General features: G+C 41.7%; 1 protein-coding gene across 6 annotated transcripts; it reads right to left on the bottom strand.

Moving 5' to 3' along the window:
* Positions 1 to 1643: 1643 nt before the first annotated feature.
* Positions 1644 to 17108, bottom strand: LOC112561731. Of its 6 annotated transcripts, XM_025234378.1 has the most exons (4): positions 5799 to 6202; positions 5034 to 5232; positions 3973 to 4015; positions 1644 to 3543 (listed from the first exon to the last, which is right to left on the bottom strand). In XM_025234378.1, the coding sequence occupies exons 3-4, from the start codon at positions 4003 to 4005 to the stop codon at positions 2437 to 2439; spliced, it is 1140 nt and encodes a 379-aa protein (XP_025090163.1). In that variant the 5' UTR covers positions 4006 to 4015; positions 5034 to 5232; positions 5799 to 6202; the 3' UTR covers positions 1644 to 2436. The 6 variants fall into 6 exon arrangements, with proteins under 6 accessions (XP_025090163.1, XP_025090160.1, XP_025090162.1 ...); XM_025234375.1 differs by lacking the exons at positions 5034 to 5232; positions 5799 to 6202 and adding an exon at positions 16811 to 17108; XM_025234377.1 differs by lacking the exons at positions 5034 to 5232; positions 5799 to 6202 and adding an exon at positions 13742 to 14226.
* Positions 17109 to 17917: the final 809 nt, after the last annotated feature.

Genomic DNA, 17917 nt, shown 5'->3' with positions numbered 1-17917 from the left:
AGTGCCGCCATCTAGAAGATCTGCGACTCGAATTTCTACATAGTCAAAAGATCCCAGCCATCATACTCCACTCTGTTTTGAAGATGTTTCTCACCTGAACAACCTTGCTAAATATCTTCATTATTGTTTTAAACGTCGCAAGGAAGTTTGTATGGATTTAAAATGAATGTATCTAGTGACTCATGTTTGCTGCTTCAAATGGTAATCTAGTATAAATAAAAATATATGCTCTATGATACTGACTATAATACTGTATCATGACATGATGCAGTCATTAGACCCCATGTTATTGTACGAGCTGTGCTCATCTCCAGATTTTTTTGTGTCATTTAAAATCTGTACTATTTTTACCTGTAGTTCTTTCTAAAACTTTTTTAAATCACTCATTCAAATTTACTGTATGAAATGTCAGAAATAGAAATGATTTTATAGCTGATTTAGGCTCATTAAAAAAAACAAAACTTCTCAGTAGGTGTGTAATGTTGATTTGTGGCGACAACAGATCAAGGGAGGTAGCTGAAGCAATCCTCAGGATTGAGGAGGTTTCCTCCCTCGATTGCTTCCCCGCAAAGAAAAGACGAATTATGCACAGGCCAAGGCTTTTAATTAGACTGAGATCATGTAATTAGCTGCTCAAAGATGCCGACACGAGCGCCATTTTCGATCAGACCACGGACGTGTATGCAATTTTGTGGTCAGACATATACTCGACATATACTAGAAATATACGCTTTACTAGAAAGGGCGCCATTTCATTTTAAATTTTGATAAAAAGAAAAAAACCTTACACGGATATCAAGTAAACAAAACTTCTACTTTCCCCCTCTTTTTTCTGCTTTTTTACAATAATGTATCTTCTCCTTCATTGCTCATCATCTACCTAATTGTTGCTGAACACAGGAATGGAAGAGACATGAATGGTTTTATCTACTACCTATATATATATTTTTATGTACAATCGAACTTCTATTAGTCGACCTTCCGTAAGCCAAAGTTCTCCGTCTCTGCAGGGTGCCGGAGTGTCTTTAAAGTATGGCAAGAAATAAAAACTTGGTTAAAATTAAACGTCCACAGTGAACAAAATGTTCTTTTTTCGACAAACTTCTTAACTCGAACCTTCAGTAACTGGAGTTTTTTCATAGATCCCTTGATGTTCGATTGTGAATTCGATGAAGTCGAATGGTTTTCTTTCATAAATTGTGTTTTGTTTTATGTGACATGTTCTCATGTTACTGTTGGCAGACAAACCAATTTCCAGGAAAAATAAAAATACTTGTTTGTAATTGCACTTTGAGGACGTTATAAAACAGACCTCTACATCACTGGCTCCGTGTCCTGCGACACTTGCCTCTAATCATGGACACAACAGCAATCAGACTAGCAATTAGGGTAATGTGAATACCCTGGGTGTGCTGTGTTGAAAGTTTTTTTATGCACAACTGTTTTTCTTCAAACTGTTATAACAAACAGCCAATGACAAGAAAGAAGTGGTAAGTGCGAGTGACAGAGTGAGAAGAGATGTAGACATCGACTAGCTGTCCTTGTTGCAGATACATTTAAAAGAGGCGGCCAAATTAATTTATCACTGTTTCTCTGTTATGTGCTGGTGATCCTTCAGTCGTATATAAATCCTGTTCACTTCATTACTTTTTATCACTTTATTGATATCTTTAGTTATTTACATTTACACATAGTAATATATATATATAAACATGTATATACAAACTAGAAAACGGCTATTTTCAGATGCTGTATACAAATATCGTCAATCTCAAAACAGATGTAGCCTGTAATGTGCGTGATGTGAGAGAAAAAGAACAAAGGAGAGAGACAGAGAATGATGGAAGGTAGAAGATATGTCAAATGAATGTACCCAAGTGTGAGAGCTGCCATGAGAAGATGTTGGGCATAATTATCATAAAGTGCATGAGATATGATTCTGATGGTTTACAAAAAATATCGACAACTGTTATTGCACATTAAACAGGGAACACGCGCACATATGCACATTCTTTCACAAAATGATTTTATACTTTTATACCCGAGGCACTGACTTACATATTTAGACCTGCTAGTCATAAAGATTAAAACTTTCACACATCTTTATGTCCGAAAATAATTATGTGGAGAGGAAAGTGTATGAAAGTGCAAATATAAATCCATCTATATAGAGATATCAATATCAACAATCATCAATCATCGTCAAAATAAATCAGTGTATACATGTTATATCACTCACTCATACACACACATTTGTGTACAAACAACCCTCCGGTGGCTTCATAATAGTACGACTTAAAAAATGGCGATCTGTCTCACTGCTAGTAACTGGAATTCAAGCCAACTGGGATTTGAGTCGATCAGAAACTTTTAAGTACAAATGGAGGTAAAAATGGTGGGAAAACCCATATAAAAAGAAATCCGTAACCGCAGATCTCACCAGCGTCTGTTGGGAAAGGCCGGTTCGTCTCTCCTGTAAGATTCCACCACGATCTTATGCGAAAAAAAAGTCGCCTTGTTATACACGATATACAAGCCATCATCTCGTCCTCGTAGGAAGGCGGCGATCTTGGCAAAGCCGCTCTCGGAGATCACCAACATGTCGCACGACGCCAAGAGGAACTGCTCCACCACCGCCTTCTCCGTCCCCTCGCAGGTGTCGCCTCCCTTGCTCCTGTCGACGTGAGTGATCGGGCCTGGGACGGTGACGGCGACGGTCGGGAAACGAGCGGTGGCGAGCTCGACGATCTTCTTGGAGTCGGAGGAGATGAAAATCCGAGACGTGGCAGCCGTGCTGTACGGCGCTAGAAAGTCCGCCAAGACGGGAAACACTTGGACATTCAAGAACTGCTCCGTGTCCTCAAACGTCTCGCTCTGGCCTAGTCGCACCTGTGCGCAGATGAGAGACGCATTTCCGGCACGAAAGTCTGATTGCAGCTTCTGCAGCTTTTTCTGAATCCGCTCGGACGGCGTGAACAGCCTGGTTATCACCTCCTTGTAGATGTCTGGTACTGATTTCCCCTGCAGCCACTCCACCTTCTTGGCCGCCGGGTGTTGTAGGAGGTACTGCACGATCTCCATATTGCTGCGGAAGAGGACGTACGTGCTGGGGAGCTCCGCCTGCAGGTTGTCCTTCTTCAGGAGACTCTGAATGACATCGATGTTGTCCCCGTCCATCGCCAGCAAACTCTGCTGATCCGGGTGGGCCAGTTCCGTGCTGCGTACCCGCCAGTCCAGCTCGCTTGGGGTCAGGAAGAAATCCAAATTGCATTCTGGGTGCAAGGGCATGTGGATCTTGAACGTGCGGTTCAACATGGCGGAGAGCACGAAGCCGCCCACGATTCCCTTCTGTCGGTCACCCAGGCCTCCGCACTTGACATCCCAAGGGCAGTGATAAACCAAGACTTTCTGTTCATCGGGGTGCAGCTGTCTGTACTCTATACTGCCTTTGTTAGCCTTTTGTAACGTGATTTTTAAGCCGATGGCAAAGAATGCAATCACATTGACGCTGGCTACAACGACAATCACCAGAAGAAACTTTCTCTGCAACAAAGGTTATTAAATTATTTTTTTTTAGCGTACAATGTACATTTGATTTGGAAAGTACCCATAGTTCAAGTAGTTCATCTATAACTTACTGCCAGCTGATATTCTACTTGAACAGATAATCGGTTATTATAATGATGAATTTCGAATAGAAAACAAGCTTAAGTACCATCTGTTATTTATATTCATAAACAAAGACTTGGTCAAGCAGGCGAGAGGACACCCATGTGTACAGGAAAACGACTCCTCTTATAGCAGATACACACGTATTATAGATTATAATATACTTGTGTCTAGAAAATACACTTTAATATAATAGTGTCAGAGAGCTTGTTCAGTACTCTTATACCGATGAAATTATCATAACGAAAACAACGATCAGTTCTATTCTTTATCGTTACTAATACCAAGAATTATGTTACGAACCTTCTGTAAAGTCAAGAACTTGAAGCCGAGCATTCTGGAAGATCTGGAACAAAGAAGACAATCACACTATGAGTGGTAGGTAAACTGCTTACACATGTAGCTCACAGTCACTCAGCTGTAACATTCCCGTTCACAAAGTTGTATCTTCCTTTAACATCCTTAAGTACACTTCTCTGCTCACATGCATTTCCCAATCTCTATTCCTTTTCCTGCACCACAAGATTCGGGCAATATGTGGCTCGCTGATTATCTATAGAAAAACAACGAATATGATAACATCATCTACACTTCATTAGGATAATTTGAGCAAACGTGAACGGGGAAAGTCGTGTTGACGACTGATAGAAAATACTGGCGTACCTTCCGCCAGACCGCTAGAGTAAGACAGGTAGACGGAGAGATTGTGTGAGAGAGAGAGAGAGAAAGAAAGAGAGAGAACATATGCCAACGCAGAATCGGGAACTGTAAAGATGTGGAGTGCCTTTCTGAGGATCTGCTGTTAATAATTTCCGGTTGGTTTCATCGACATTGAACAGATGTTAACAGAAGGAACTAGACTGTTTCTATTTTAGTATGGAAAGGTTGTGAAACTAGAAAATGAAAGAAACTGTGACCCAACTCTCTTTGCTTTTGTTACCGATAGCCAGTATATATAGAAACAATAAACAACAGTGGTGATAACGGGAGTCAGTTCAAGTCACCATTGTGCTCAAAAGTAGCCGTTAACGTTAATTCTTTGCCATCGGCTTGTCTATAAAAAAAACCCAAAACAAAAAAACAAACAAACAAAAAACAAACAAACAAAAAACGACAACAAAACAAAAAAACACCCCACAAAATTAAAAAAAAAAAACAAACAACGCACACACACACACACACACACACACACACACACAAACAACAACAACAAACAAAACCAAAAACAAACTAGGACCCCGAGATTGTTGGAGGGATGGAGGGATAGTCGAAAATCAGACACTCTGCTACCGAATGCACGGCATAGAGAGAAGAAGAATCTTTAAACAGAAGCCTGGAACAATCCATAGGAAAACAATACTCACCCAGCGAGGAATTGTTAATCATTAATGATAATGATTCCCTCATTGATTCGTCCTGCGACTCGTACCGGTCGTAGAGGGGAGAACACACACTCAGGCGTGTTGAGCAACACTGAGGGGTCACTAAAGGTCAGTCAGTACGCGTCACACAAGGTCACGATGACATAACACAACAGTGTAGAGAAGTAAAACTGTGACTCCGCTAGATAACACACACACACGTAGACATACACATCTATTTCAATGAATCATTTTTTCCACAAAACGCGGAAGTATTTTACTAAGGATAGCGATGTATGTAAAGACACATCTATCAAGCTGCCAACACAGTTGGCGAGTCGGTGCGTCGATAAGAAACTGATAACACTAATTGAGGTATCAATTCAAACCAGACACGCCGTGTAATACTGAGGTATCGATGTGACACATCATCGACCACCGACTGTTACATGAACGCACTACTGACACACTTATTAATAGATCATATCGAGGATAACACGCTGTCTGTTTGGACCGGCGTCAATAAAGTTTCGTGTAGTCTTGAGTCTCAAGAGCATACACAGCTACACACGTGTTTATAAATAATCTAAACAATACAGCTTCGTTAATTACTAAGGGAAGCTACAGCTGACGGTGTAGATTTTGCTTCCGTACTTACGTTGTTGATAACCGAGCAGCGACTTACTTAATCATTAAGAGTACATCAAACTGGTGAAAGATGAAGACACCCGACACAAGATGTTGTTTCAGACGACAAAACCACCTCACCTGAGTTACGAGACGAGGTATGATATCACGTGAGTCAGCGACAGGGAATTCTACAACACGACATCTTCCTCCGTGGCAGCATCCGCCATCATCACAGCATCCATCCTCTCAATCAAATTTTTACAACTGCTGACCTCAATGGCGTGCGCCCTGGGCTGGGTAGCAACACTTCACCCAGTGAGACTGAAGTACGAGGAGCAACACCTCACCCAGTGAGACTGAAGTACGAGGAGCAACACTTCACCCAGTGAGACTGAAGTACGAGGAGCAGCACCTAACTCAGTGAAACCGAAGAACAAAATGTCTAAACGCCGGCTGCGACTCCAACTGTCGTCGGTCGAAGCCAGACGCGGTGTGCAAGGCAGGAGGATCGCGAAGTTACGAATGAAATGAAAGCAAACAAAGCGGCCACCGGGGCGAGCCTCGGGGGTCATTTTTACACACACAAACTAACACATCCGAGTACGCACACACCACAGGGGTCGGGGGCTGCATCACGTGGCGGGTGACACCAGGCGGATGGCGTCGTCGTTGAGGAAGTATATGAATAGGCAAACTGACGCCAGATATATATGTCACGTGTTCATGCGCCGTGAAGGTGAGTCACAAACCTGTTCCCAGCCGACCTGGAGTATTGGAAATATCCATTACAGGGGTAATTGTAAGACCCACAGGCTTCACGCTCTGTTGAAATGTTTTCAAAAATGCCATTCGCCCGTGCAATATAAATGTACATGAGTGTGCGAGAGAGAGAAAGAAAGTGTGTGAGAGAAAGCGCGTGTGAGTGTGTGACGAGCATATATGTCTCAACCTTTCAAGTGATAGAAATGATATGAATGAATATATTTATCTTACCTGCACCCTTTTTTGACTTTCTATCTTCGACTATTCCCCTTCAACTTTGTATTTTCTCTTAATTTGAAATTTGGACTATCAAATAAACAGTTATCTAATTCTCTCTCTCTCTCCTTCCACCGCTCTAACAGGTGGGTTGGTATTGGCAATGAAGAGCGGAAGGGGGACAAAGTAACGAGAGTATGGTATTTACCTGGAAACACCTGTCAGAAAGTCCCGCCAGCTTGACCTGTCGATTTGCTCTTTACATGAAGGAAAAAGAAGGGAACTATAGTCCTACACACACACGTCTGCGCGTACGTGTTTACTGATAAGACACTTGAGAGACTAAGCACTTTGACCCTTCGTTGTAGTCCAACACGTGGTAGAGAGGACGTGTAATGACGGCATATCGCACCATGCGCTTTGTATAACCTTATCGTGTATTACCCTGCGTTTGTATGTCTGTATGTACCTGTACATACATTTTGTAAACCACATAGAACCTGCTAGAATGAGGAACTTGTAATGTTATTATTTGATACCATTTGATATTATAGTTTGCAATACTTACTTTTTATTAATCATTGTTTCTCACAAGGCTGTACCGAAACCGGGAAGCCCTTGAACCATCGACACTTTAGGATCCGACTTAAGGTTTGAGACAAGCCCCGCGACTTTTCACCACGCAGTGTGACACAGCGGGCTGGGGGACCCAGGCGTGAGAGGTGGGTAGGACCAGTAAGTGTTGCGACACATTTGATATGAACACGAGATGATAAATGGCAAAAGAAGGGTTAAGTGGTACTTAATTAATTGACGACCGAAGATACGATTACGAAACAGTAGGATACCAAGGATAAAAAGTTCAGGAAGAGATTTGTTTTTATTTAGCACGTGTACTTGGTTATACCACGGGCGTGTACATGTATAGGTGGATTGCAGTCTGTCAGCCAAGACCAATGGTTAGCTTCTTGCGAAGTTCTCCGCTGTTAGTCTCGGCGAGCCTAAACAATAATGTGACTGAACCGGAAGTTATGTACAAGCCTGCCTCGTTTTAGTAGTTAATCAGAAGCGTGAATAAACCGGAAGCTTGTTACACACCTGCCTCGTTTTAGCAGTTAACTGGGGAAAAATCGTCTGCCAGCACTCGAGCAATACAAGTTTTCCACTGCACTCAGTCTATCGGTGCGTGATGTGAGTTTAAAAAAAACAGACCAAATGTTGTGTACGTGTGGTGAAAACACATTCAAACATTCCCAGTGCTCATCGTTATCTAGTTGATCGACAACTGCTAGGGCAACCGATACAGCGCGAAGGGGAAAACAGTTATAACGGACAGCAAACAGCATTGTGGACTCTAAATGTTTGTCTTGACGACTGCTTATAATTTAGCACTACATGAAAGGACCTATGGCATAAAAAAATTGTCAGAATGTGAGATGAACATCAGCCTTAAAAAAAATGGGGCCCTAGCTTGTGAAGGACAGATCAGTGTATCAACAAATAATTTTAAAACGTCGTGAGTTTTCTTTTGAGAAGATATGAAAGGGTTCAATGATATGCATTAATAAAACAAGTGTTACCAGAACTTTTAAGCTTTTTTTTTTTCAAAATTTCACTGTATTCCAGCAGGTGCAAGTCAGATTTTTTGTGTGTGTGTGTGTGTGTGTGTGTGTGTGTGTGTGTGGTGTGTGTGTGTGTGTGTGTGTGTGTGTGTGTGTGTGTGTTTTATGTTGTCTTAATCATGTTATAGACATTAAAAATACCACAGACGTCTTCAAGTGGCTTTAAGAATTGTCTAGACCTGCTCACTATCGAGCAAAATAGGCAAGAGTGGCGGGCACTATCAGCTACTACATCTACCCATGTGCTCTCCAAACGACAGGTCAAGGGACAATTGACTGAGAGAAGAATAGTCTTGACAACTCTCTAGTATTGACAGATGATGATCCAGAGCTTAACATCCACTCCAACACCGGCTCAGAGCCTGTGTTCTTGTCACTTCGACCACGTATCACAAATCTTATGAATCTGAAGACACTAAAAGAATCTAATAATAATTAGCACATTTACAGAAGGCATCACTCATACTGAAGACGTTTTATATGTAGGCATGTGAGCACACTTTGTAGGGCGGCGTCTTCATGAATATACAAACATGAAATCAAATTATAGCCTCTAGAAGATCTTTGCTAAATGTGATGAAGCGTTCATCCATATATATAGATAAGAAAAGCATGCACAATGACAGGAGTGTACATTTTGTTGAACCGTCTGTACAATACCAGAGGCGGTTCCAGAAATAACAGTCTCTGGACCAGAAGGCTGATAAAGGGGGTCATAGGGATATCTCTAATAATAATAATGATGTGAAATTTGTAAAGCGCATACTCACACTCCTAAAGAGCAAGCTCTCAGCGCTTAAGAACAAGAATGAAACATGGACAGCATACGAGGGACAGGAAAACAAACAAATAACATACGAGTTATAAAAAAAATAAACAACCTACTAAACGAAGAATAGAATAAAATACAGAAAACACAAAGAGGAACCAAATAACAAGAACAAGAGCAGAGAGTAACATGGCATTGCAAAAGGAAGGGTGTGACAAAGGACTACCGCATTATGGGAAAGGGTGCTAGGAGTAATGTTTACGGAAGAGGTGTGTTTTCAGTGCACCTTTAAAGGATTCAATAGTGGGTAGGTGGCGGATATGGAAAGGGAGAGAGTTCCATTGTTTCCCTGCACAATAACTAAAACTCCTGTAACTATATGTTGTTGTTGTTGTTGTTGTTGTTGTTGTTGTTGTTGTTGTTGTTGTTGTTTTGGTGACAGGAACAGAAATAAACAAGGCAGGTGACCCTCGCAAATTCAGCCCAGTAAAATGTGTTCGGGCAACACAGTTGAGAAGACAGCACAATCCTAGCACTGAGAAAGCGAACACGACAGCAGTCCTGTAACACACAGAGCAAGATGCAGGCTCACACCAAAGCATCTATCCCCAGACGACATCTCTGAAGCCCATCGACCCAAAATCTAATTTACAGAACATGCGTGCTTCGTAAATCACAAAAAAAGAAAGCAACGCTGGAAAAGTTAAAGTTTCAGCGAAGAAAGCTCGCAATCCTATTGAAACAAAACCCAAAGAAAGATGGCAAACCGAAACACATGAAGGTGTCGATGGGAAGAAACGACGTATCACAAGCAGCGAAGAACAAAATCCACAACAGAGGCGAATGGCGCAACAAACATCACAGACACTAAATCGACGTAGATCCATGGACAAGACAAAACGACAGAGCTGGTCCTTCCAGCCAGGTAGGCAACGGGACATCACATTTCACATCCACATTTCCTTTGTCTCATTAAGTCGCAATCGCATAAAAAATATTCCTTTGGAAAAATAATACTTCCAATATTCTTAAAAAAAAAAAAAAGAAAAAAAAAAAAAGAAAAAAAAGCAAGACACCAAGACATAAACATGGGGCAGATGACGGTCAAACATCACCAATCGTGAAACCGCCTACCTCCAGCACCAATCGATCTTTCGGCCGGGAAATCGAACATAACTGCTACTCAGTTCTGTCCTCAGTTGGCAAAGCAACCGTTTCCCGAATTCTAGGGCCATGGTGCGCCTAAAATTGCGAAGACGTCGCCTAACACAACGGAGGAAGAAAGGCTAGCAGTTTACTGGAGCTTCGCTTGTCCTTGTGTGGTGGCGCCCCTAACAAGCGTTATCGCCCTTTCCCCCACAATTTCATGTCTTCACATCAGAAGAGCTCACTCCAAAAAAAACAAAAAACAAAAAACAAAAACAAAAAAAAACCCCAACAACAACAACAACAACAAAAATTATAAGACAATGGCTTTCGTATTAATTGCGATAACCAATCATGGTTAAAAACGGAAGGTCGATTTTCGCGATATCTTCAATAGAAAATGGAGGCTTTTCCATTTTATTACTCGGCTTGAAGATAATTTTGGCCAACGTTCTTGGGAGATTTGTTATGATCAGAAAATTCCTAGAACTCTGCACAGGATTTTTGTTTCATTTTCTTACCTAGAATATATTTTAAAGCGCAAAACGGAACCAATAACACTTTTCATTTATTGTTGCGGAGATGAAAAAGTTTGAACAAAGAACTCTTGTCGACAAGAAAAGAGTCAAAATAAAATATTAGAAGATGACTGCACTAACCTCAACACTTTGTTATACGCCCTTTATTTCGGATGCAAGCCAGAATAGCTCTTGGAAGTGAGTTGTACAAGTGATTGATGAATTTCACATCTGCTTCTCCTCGAGATGACACCTTAAGACGACACCGACTACGATGATTTGTTTCCAATGAACCACTCGTTTCAAATCGCTTGTAAACACTGTGACACGTGGATTTAGGGCTCCAGCACCACACCAGTCGTTTTGCACAATTTATAGCCATCTCTCTGCTTATTTACAATCACCTACTTTGCCCTATCCCCGACTGAACAGATCTAAACGCGAGCAGACGACAGTTTTCACGCGTTGTCTCGTCGCGCGAGATCTCCCGAGATTCCCAAGCAATGGCTGGTCTGAAATGCTCTGCTGGACAAATCTGTCAAAAAGCGAAATAAAGGAAGAAAGAGGTGTTTGTTCACTATCCATTATACTGAATTGGACTATTCCTCCCCCCTACCGTTCATAGGTGAGTGCAGCAGGAAGAATGAAAACAAAGCTTTTAGCAGACATCACGCATCTCATTGTCGATCATCACGTTCGTTGTCGTTAACAATCTCTGCGTTTGATTTTGTTCCTTGACCTTTTGTGTAAGTGCATAAAGCTGTGTGAAGTTTAAAAAGTCTACATCTGCGAAATTTTAGCTAAGACACGCATGATTCGCGTAGATTAGAAAAAGCAGCGGAAAAAACACAAAGACCTTGTATGAGCATTCAGTGGTTTTGTGATGGTTTGATCTATAATAATAATTTATTATTATTACTTTACAGCATCATATCCCAGGCCTATGGACAGGCTCTTGGCGCTTTATATATATATTATAATAAAATAAACAGACGCTGACTCAGGCAACATATGCTACATTGTTATCTCGTGAATGGCAGATCTACACAGGAAGGTTGAAGTGAGTAGCTACATAAAAAAAGTGAAAGAGCCTAGTAAAAGGGTTGCCACAGACAAAAAAGTAAATAGAAATATTTTCGCGATGTCAACAATTAATAACCCACAATAACTAACTATTTTATACGATGTTATTGTAGAATTTAAGAAGCATCAATTTGAGAGCTGTTTCCTTCTTCCCATTTCTCTGCATGATTTGATATTAAAAACTATCCTGAGGTGCTATCAAATTACAGGAATTGGACCACTCTTGCGTTTATCGCCGTTACAGAACGATGTTCTTGTATAAAGGCACTTATGCTTACCAAGATTATCAGGACACAACCAAGATGATAATATTAGTATTAAACGTGTAATTAATATATAGCGTATAATTAATCTCACGACGGGGCATGCTCTAAGCGCTTAAGTAGGAGACATGGACTGTATACGAAGTACAGGAGAAACAACTGTGTAGACAAGTAATAAAGGACAAACATAGAAGCCACAAAAAGGAATCAGGGAACAAACAACAAAGAAGGACAATGTCATAAATCTGAAAGACGAGCAGTCGGACTATGCAGCTGATTATAATCATAACTTTTTTATATTTAACTATTATCACACTCTCCACTGAACCGGAAAATAAGTAACAACAAAACTTATGCAATAAGACAAACTCAAGAAAATAATTAGTACAGACACTTCTTAGAAAACAGTAGCAGTCCACAAACCCAGCACGTCACGACACGTTACACTACCCAAACAACTAGTGACGTAGTGATACCCTGTACAGCGACACCCTCACCTAGATCCTCCACACATAAGTCATCAGAGAAATGTGAGTACATTGAATAAGACCGCTTGCAGAGGTGTTAACTTGTTGCCCTAAGTATGGTCGTTAAATATTCCACTGAGCACATTTATTCCAACACAAGAGTAAGTGGCGTGAGAAGTGAACACACGACAGCGAATGCAACTAGAATAAACAGAACTTCGGCCACCATCCCGCTTTAAGTAGTCCTGGACTAGGTCTTGTAATTATTGGGAGATGCTATATAGACTATGCCTTGCAATTATCCAGAAATATTCGGGACTACATCTGGAGATGTTTTTGATTACATCTTCTAATTATCCGGATGTGTTCTAGACTACATCCGAAGATGTTATAGACACATTTATTCTAGAAAAGTTTTGTTACGAATTAAATTTTGCTCTGGACAGATGCTTTAATGATTATTTGACCTTTGACCTCTACACTCGATGCGGCCGGCGTCTGCCGCGGTGCTTTGGTTTAGTCAAATATTCTAACTCCAGTTAGTTCTAGATCGTTCTGACATGTTTTGAGGACAAAAATGCTCAGTTTGACAACGAGGGTGGAAAAGGACTCCGAGGACACTAAAGATGACAAAAGCGTCTGGGACTGATGCATTGTCATCAACATCATCTTCTCTTTGAATTGTAACACACCTAGAGTTATTTCAGTTTCGGTTAGGCTGTTCGTTACATATGTTACATCTGGGGCTTTGAACGTGTTCATTTGTTGTACAATTTATACCGTTACTTTTATACCTTCATTTGTGTTGAAAAACAGCCTTACGAAGCAGTTACCACTCTTAAATTTTAAGAAAACTTTTAAGCACGAAATGAAGAAACTAACGATGACTTTATTCGGTTGTCACATCCACCTGCGTGCGAGTACAGCTAACTGGTAAAGCATCGATACAGCACAGGTATTCAATACCTGCCAGCGCCAGGTGTCGGCCATCAGTCACAGCAAAAGCTCCGTCAGGTGTTTACATTCACTTACATTATCGCAGTGTCATTGCAAGTCATGCTTGTCGCAAGACACGGTGACACAAGAACACACAAGCAATAATGTGTGTCGCATGATGACTTGTGATGTACGAAAGCCAGAGTGCGTATGTGTGTGTGTGGAAATTAAGGTGGGAGGGATGTTGTTATTCTATACAGAGTCGTGTAAAGAAAACACTAGCTTTGTAAACACCTTACCTGTCTCGGTTATTAGCTGATCCTCCACTGAAATGCAATCCGAGTTAAAGCAGCACTTTGCAAGCTGGTCTTCTTCGGGGGGACAACACGCACACGAACAATCTAATCTGATGGAGAAACCCACGTCCTCTCTTAGTGGTCGACCCTCACGACTCTTTGTGTGCGGATGCTTAAAGTATGTAAGAGGCCTGCCTCTGTCTCCACCCCAAACGTCCGTGTGCGCGCGCACATTCACCGAGAGCGTGGGGTGATTTGGTAAACGCTGTTTACTGACAAAGCCTTTTTTTTTCCATCGACACAGCCCTGACACTTCAAACAATTTAGCACGTGTATGCTGATTTTCGAAGTTTTAGCAGTCGGGTAGAGGACAGAGAAAAATGAAAGTTTGGCGACAGAGCGTCCGCCACGTCAACGAGACACGAATATTTCGTTTTTACCTACCGGGCTCCCTCCGTCTTCTTTTCCCCCTCCCCACCATCCCTAGGTATAACTCAGTGACAACGCACACATTTTAAAATACGTCACTGGCGCTGGTGAGAGATCATAATGTAGGTCAACAGTATTTTCAACTGCCACAAGACTTCTCGTCTCAACCACCCGACCCACTCACCCGTCCCGGCCCTCGCCTGTGTTAAATATGATTAACTGTCTTCTTTGTTTGCCAGTCTACCTGTATCAGTTACATTCTGACGTCTCTAGTCCCGTCCCTAGAGTCGTTTACGACCAATGAAGTGATCATCGAGTCCTTTCCCACCCTTTCTTTCCTAACCACTGTTCTACAGTTCTCCTCATTGATGTGACTGTGTGTTGTATTTTGTACACGTTTGTACATATCCACCTTCCTTTATGTTTATTACAAATTATTCTATAATACTTAATTACTTCATTTACGTAGTTAATTTTCTTCCTTGTAAAGAGCGAAGGCTAAATGGTAAAAGGCATTCTCGTAAATAAAGAATTGTCATTGCCATTGTTGCTGGCTTCCACCTACCCATCCACCCTTCTTTCGCAGGAAAAGTAGTGACACGGCCCCTGCTAACTCGTTCCCTTTATCTCTGTGTACAAGATGCCAAGAAGGTCAAGGTGTTGGCACTGTACACGTATCTGAGATGATATTTGCTGTCATGACGCTGGGGTCGATGGCTGAGACGTTTGCACTCGATAATGGCGGAGCTGACTCCATGCAGACCTTAAACAGTTTTGTAAATTTGTCTATCGACTACTGCCTGACATTTCGAGCATCGCAGGTAAAAATGTACACGCAAATAAAGGCAGTTTATCGATAAACTCACTACGCGACTGACAGATAGTACCCGGGGTAGTTTCACTTCTTTTGTTGTCGGTTACGGATAGCTGAGCTTTCGTGTGGCCACACCTGCGGCGTGCGCCTGCGTAGAACACGCTTTCCCCTCCTTCCCAACGTCTCCCGCAATGAACTTGGTGACAGCGAGGTTGTCTCATCTTCACAGCCAGGTGCTCAGCATGTGAGGCAGACATTAACATTCAGCGCTCACGCACACGGACACAAAGCAGTAGGCTTACTCATCTACGCATATACACATCCTTCCACTCATAATATACATAGACACGGTAAACAATACACATTCCTAGTTCCAAGAGCTGCAAGCACATGTGACACACTGACAGACACACACACAATCTCTCTTGCTCGCACACACACATCCATGCGCATTGACACATGGAAGGACTGTCCTAGTGATAAAAGATTATCTTCTCGTTTAAAAGAAGATAACCGAAGAGTTAGTGATAACTCTTGTCTCCTTTACAAACAGAATATGTAACAAATTTACAATTTATCACCAGCAGCAAGCAGTCATCAAAAGTGGTGATGAACATTGACTAATTTCTGTGAGAATGTCCGTGTGTGCGTTTGTGCGTGTTTGAGCGTGTCTGTGTGTGCGTGCGTGCATGAGTGCAAATGTGTGCGTGTTTGTAGCAGTAGTCCGTCTCATCGATACCCGAGAGTCTAGAGAGAGAAAGAGAGGAAACAGGCGAAAAGAGAAAAACAAAAACAAAGAGATCGGGGCAGGGGAAGAGAGCAAAAGAGCTCACAGACAGAATAAGAAGAAGTGCATAAAAAAGAAAAGAACAATATAAAGGAGGGAAAAAGGAAAGAGAAAAAAAGAGAGATAAAAAGAACAGCTTAATCAACAAATCCAGTACATGGCTTGCTAGCCAACATTTCTGCCAAATGTTATCTTTACCACATGCCCTTCCAGACCTCAGGTCCCTGATTGCTGTGATCCAAACACCATTATCTTTCTTCAGTCCATTGCAGTTTGTTAGCATAGATTAGTATAGAGAGACTTCAACCTCGACAGGACGCGGTGTTCGACTTGAAGTGGTTTGACCAGTTATTCTTTCACTATTTTTTTTTTCGCTATCTTTCTCGTCTGCGCATGAGTTGATTTCTGTCCAGAACAGCTTCAGGTTATTTACTTGTTGTGTCACTCACTCTGACTTTTTTATTTTTTTTATTTTTTGTAATCAATCTCTGATACAGACGTCTTGTATCGCCTAAATGTACAGGATACAGGGGGCCCCGTTAACCGGCTATCATACGATACTTCGCTGCAACGGGGCCTCTACGTCCGAATATTCAACGGGGCCTCTACGTCCGAATAGTCACGTGCTATCGTGACGATAGTCCTATCGGGGCTTGCTGCACACGAGGCCTGATCATGAATAGAAGCAATCAGTTTAAGGTTCATAACATCATTACATTATTTCGTGTGTCGTTGCCGTTTGTTCAGGAGTCGATGTTAGGGTAGTTTCAGTTATTCTGTTTCCGTGAGTGCTGACAGTTTGCCAGCGTGTCTGCAAGTGAAGAGTGTTGTACACATTGTAAATAAAGTGTTGTTGAAAATATCTTCGACTGCAAAGACTCAGTTTTCTTGGAGAGGTTGGCACCGTAGATTAAGGACCCACAAACGAGGACATAGGCGCATGGGACATATGCATCGTCGCCATTTAACATCAACATTACATTTCCACCTTTTCATCGTAACATCTGCTAACAACAGGATGCGTATCTACTTTAATACTCACAGTTTGTGGGATAAGTTCCCTCCATACGAAGCCATGATCACAGCAACACTTGTCTTCACTTGTCTAACTTGTCTACACTTGTCTCGGGCTAAAACAAACAAGGGATCCGTGGAAACATTCGTCGTCAAGAAAACTGAACACAGGCCCCGCGGTAAACGATGAAATTCAAGCAGACATTTAGTCTTCAGGTACAGGCTGTGTGCTGTGAAGTCGGGTGTACAGTACACCCGGGGTCTCTATGTGGACGGTTTACCGCTGAGCAGTCAGCTAAATCAAGAACAAAGAATCGACTGCTTTCTTTTCTACTTGATTATTGTGAACCTGATCCACCAGATGTCGTTAATAAGCCTTCCGGTGTCAACGTGCATGAGGCAGATAACAATGGTCAAATCCGGAAGTATTAAACAAAGTGTTTACATCGACAGGAAAGTATCCTTCCACGGTCTGTCTGCAGAGCCCAACGCTTAGCCTCTTGCAAAGTTCTTTGCTGTTAGTCTCAGTGAGCCTAAACAATTAATCTGACTAAACCGGAAACTTTGTATACACCAGCCTCGTTCTAGTAGTAAGGCTGAAACGTGGCGAAACCGGAAGCTTTGCATACACCTGCCTCGCTTTAGTCTAAAAAAAAAAATTTTCTGCAAGCAGTCCAGTATTACAAGTTCATGATTCCTCTACTCACCCAGCGTCTCGTGAGGTGTCCTTCTGTCGTTCACAGCTGTTGCCTCACTAAAACCCTCCATCACCGCACGCGGCAATTACATAAAACTTCCACCCTCCGGCTTCCTCCCGCCGCCCCTGCACGTAGACCTGCGCTGAGCCAGCACGCGACACGTGACACGTGACAATAAAAACCCCGTAAAATACAACGCTGGTGACAAATACAGGTGTGATTAAGAGAAAAACATTAACATATAACATTTCGTGCCTCGTCGTCATAAAATACCACTGGGATACTTAATGATATATTTTCTCTAAGCGATAATGTATACAAATATTAAAAAGCATCATTGATAATCATTTGTTAAAAAGGTTTAAAAAGTTCTTCAGGTTGAAAAATTACCTTTTGTCTTACTGATCTTGACTTTGTCTCTTTTAAATACAGGTTTT

Source organism: Pomacea canaliculata, linkage group LG4 (assembly GCF_003073045.1).
Source record: "Pomacea canaliculata isolate SZHN2017 linkage group LG4, ASM307304v1, whole genome shotgun sequence".
In the NCBI taxonomy this organism is placed as follows: Eukaryota; Metazoa; Mollusca; class Gastropoda; order Architaenioglossa; family Ampullariidae; genus Pomacea; species Pomacea canaliculata.
This window is presented reverse-complemented; position numbering and strand designations above follow the sequence as displayed.

Bases quoted from the DNA above. Each gene is read 5' to 3' on its own strand.
- LOC112561731 (XM_025234373.1), bottom strand. From the start codon at position 10,264: ATGGCCCTAGAATTCGGGAAACGGTTGCTTTGCCAACTGAGGACAGAA. The intron at 4,016-10,163 runs GTAGGCGGTTTC...TCTTTGTTCCAG, and splicing joins AAGATCGATTGGTGCTGGAG to ATCTTCCAGAATGCTCGGCT. The intron at 3,544-3,972 runs GTTCGTAACATA...CCTTTGTTGCAG, and splicing joins AGTTCTTGACTTTACAGAAG to AGAAAGTTTCTTCTGGTGAT.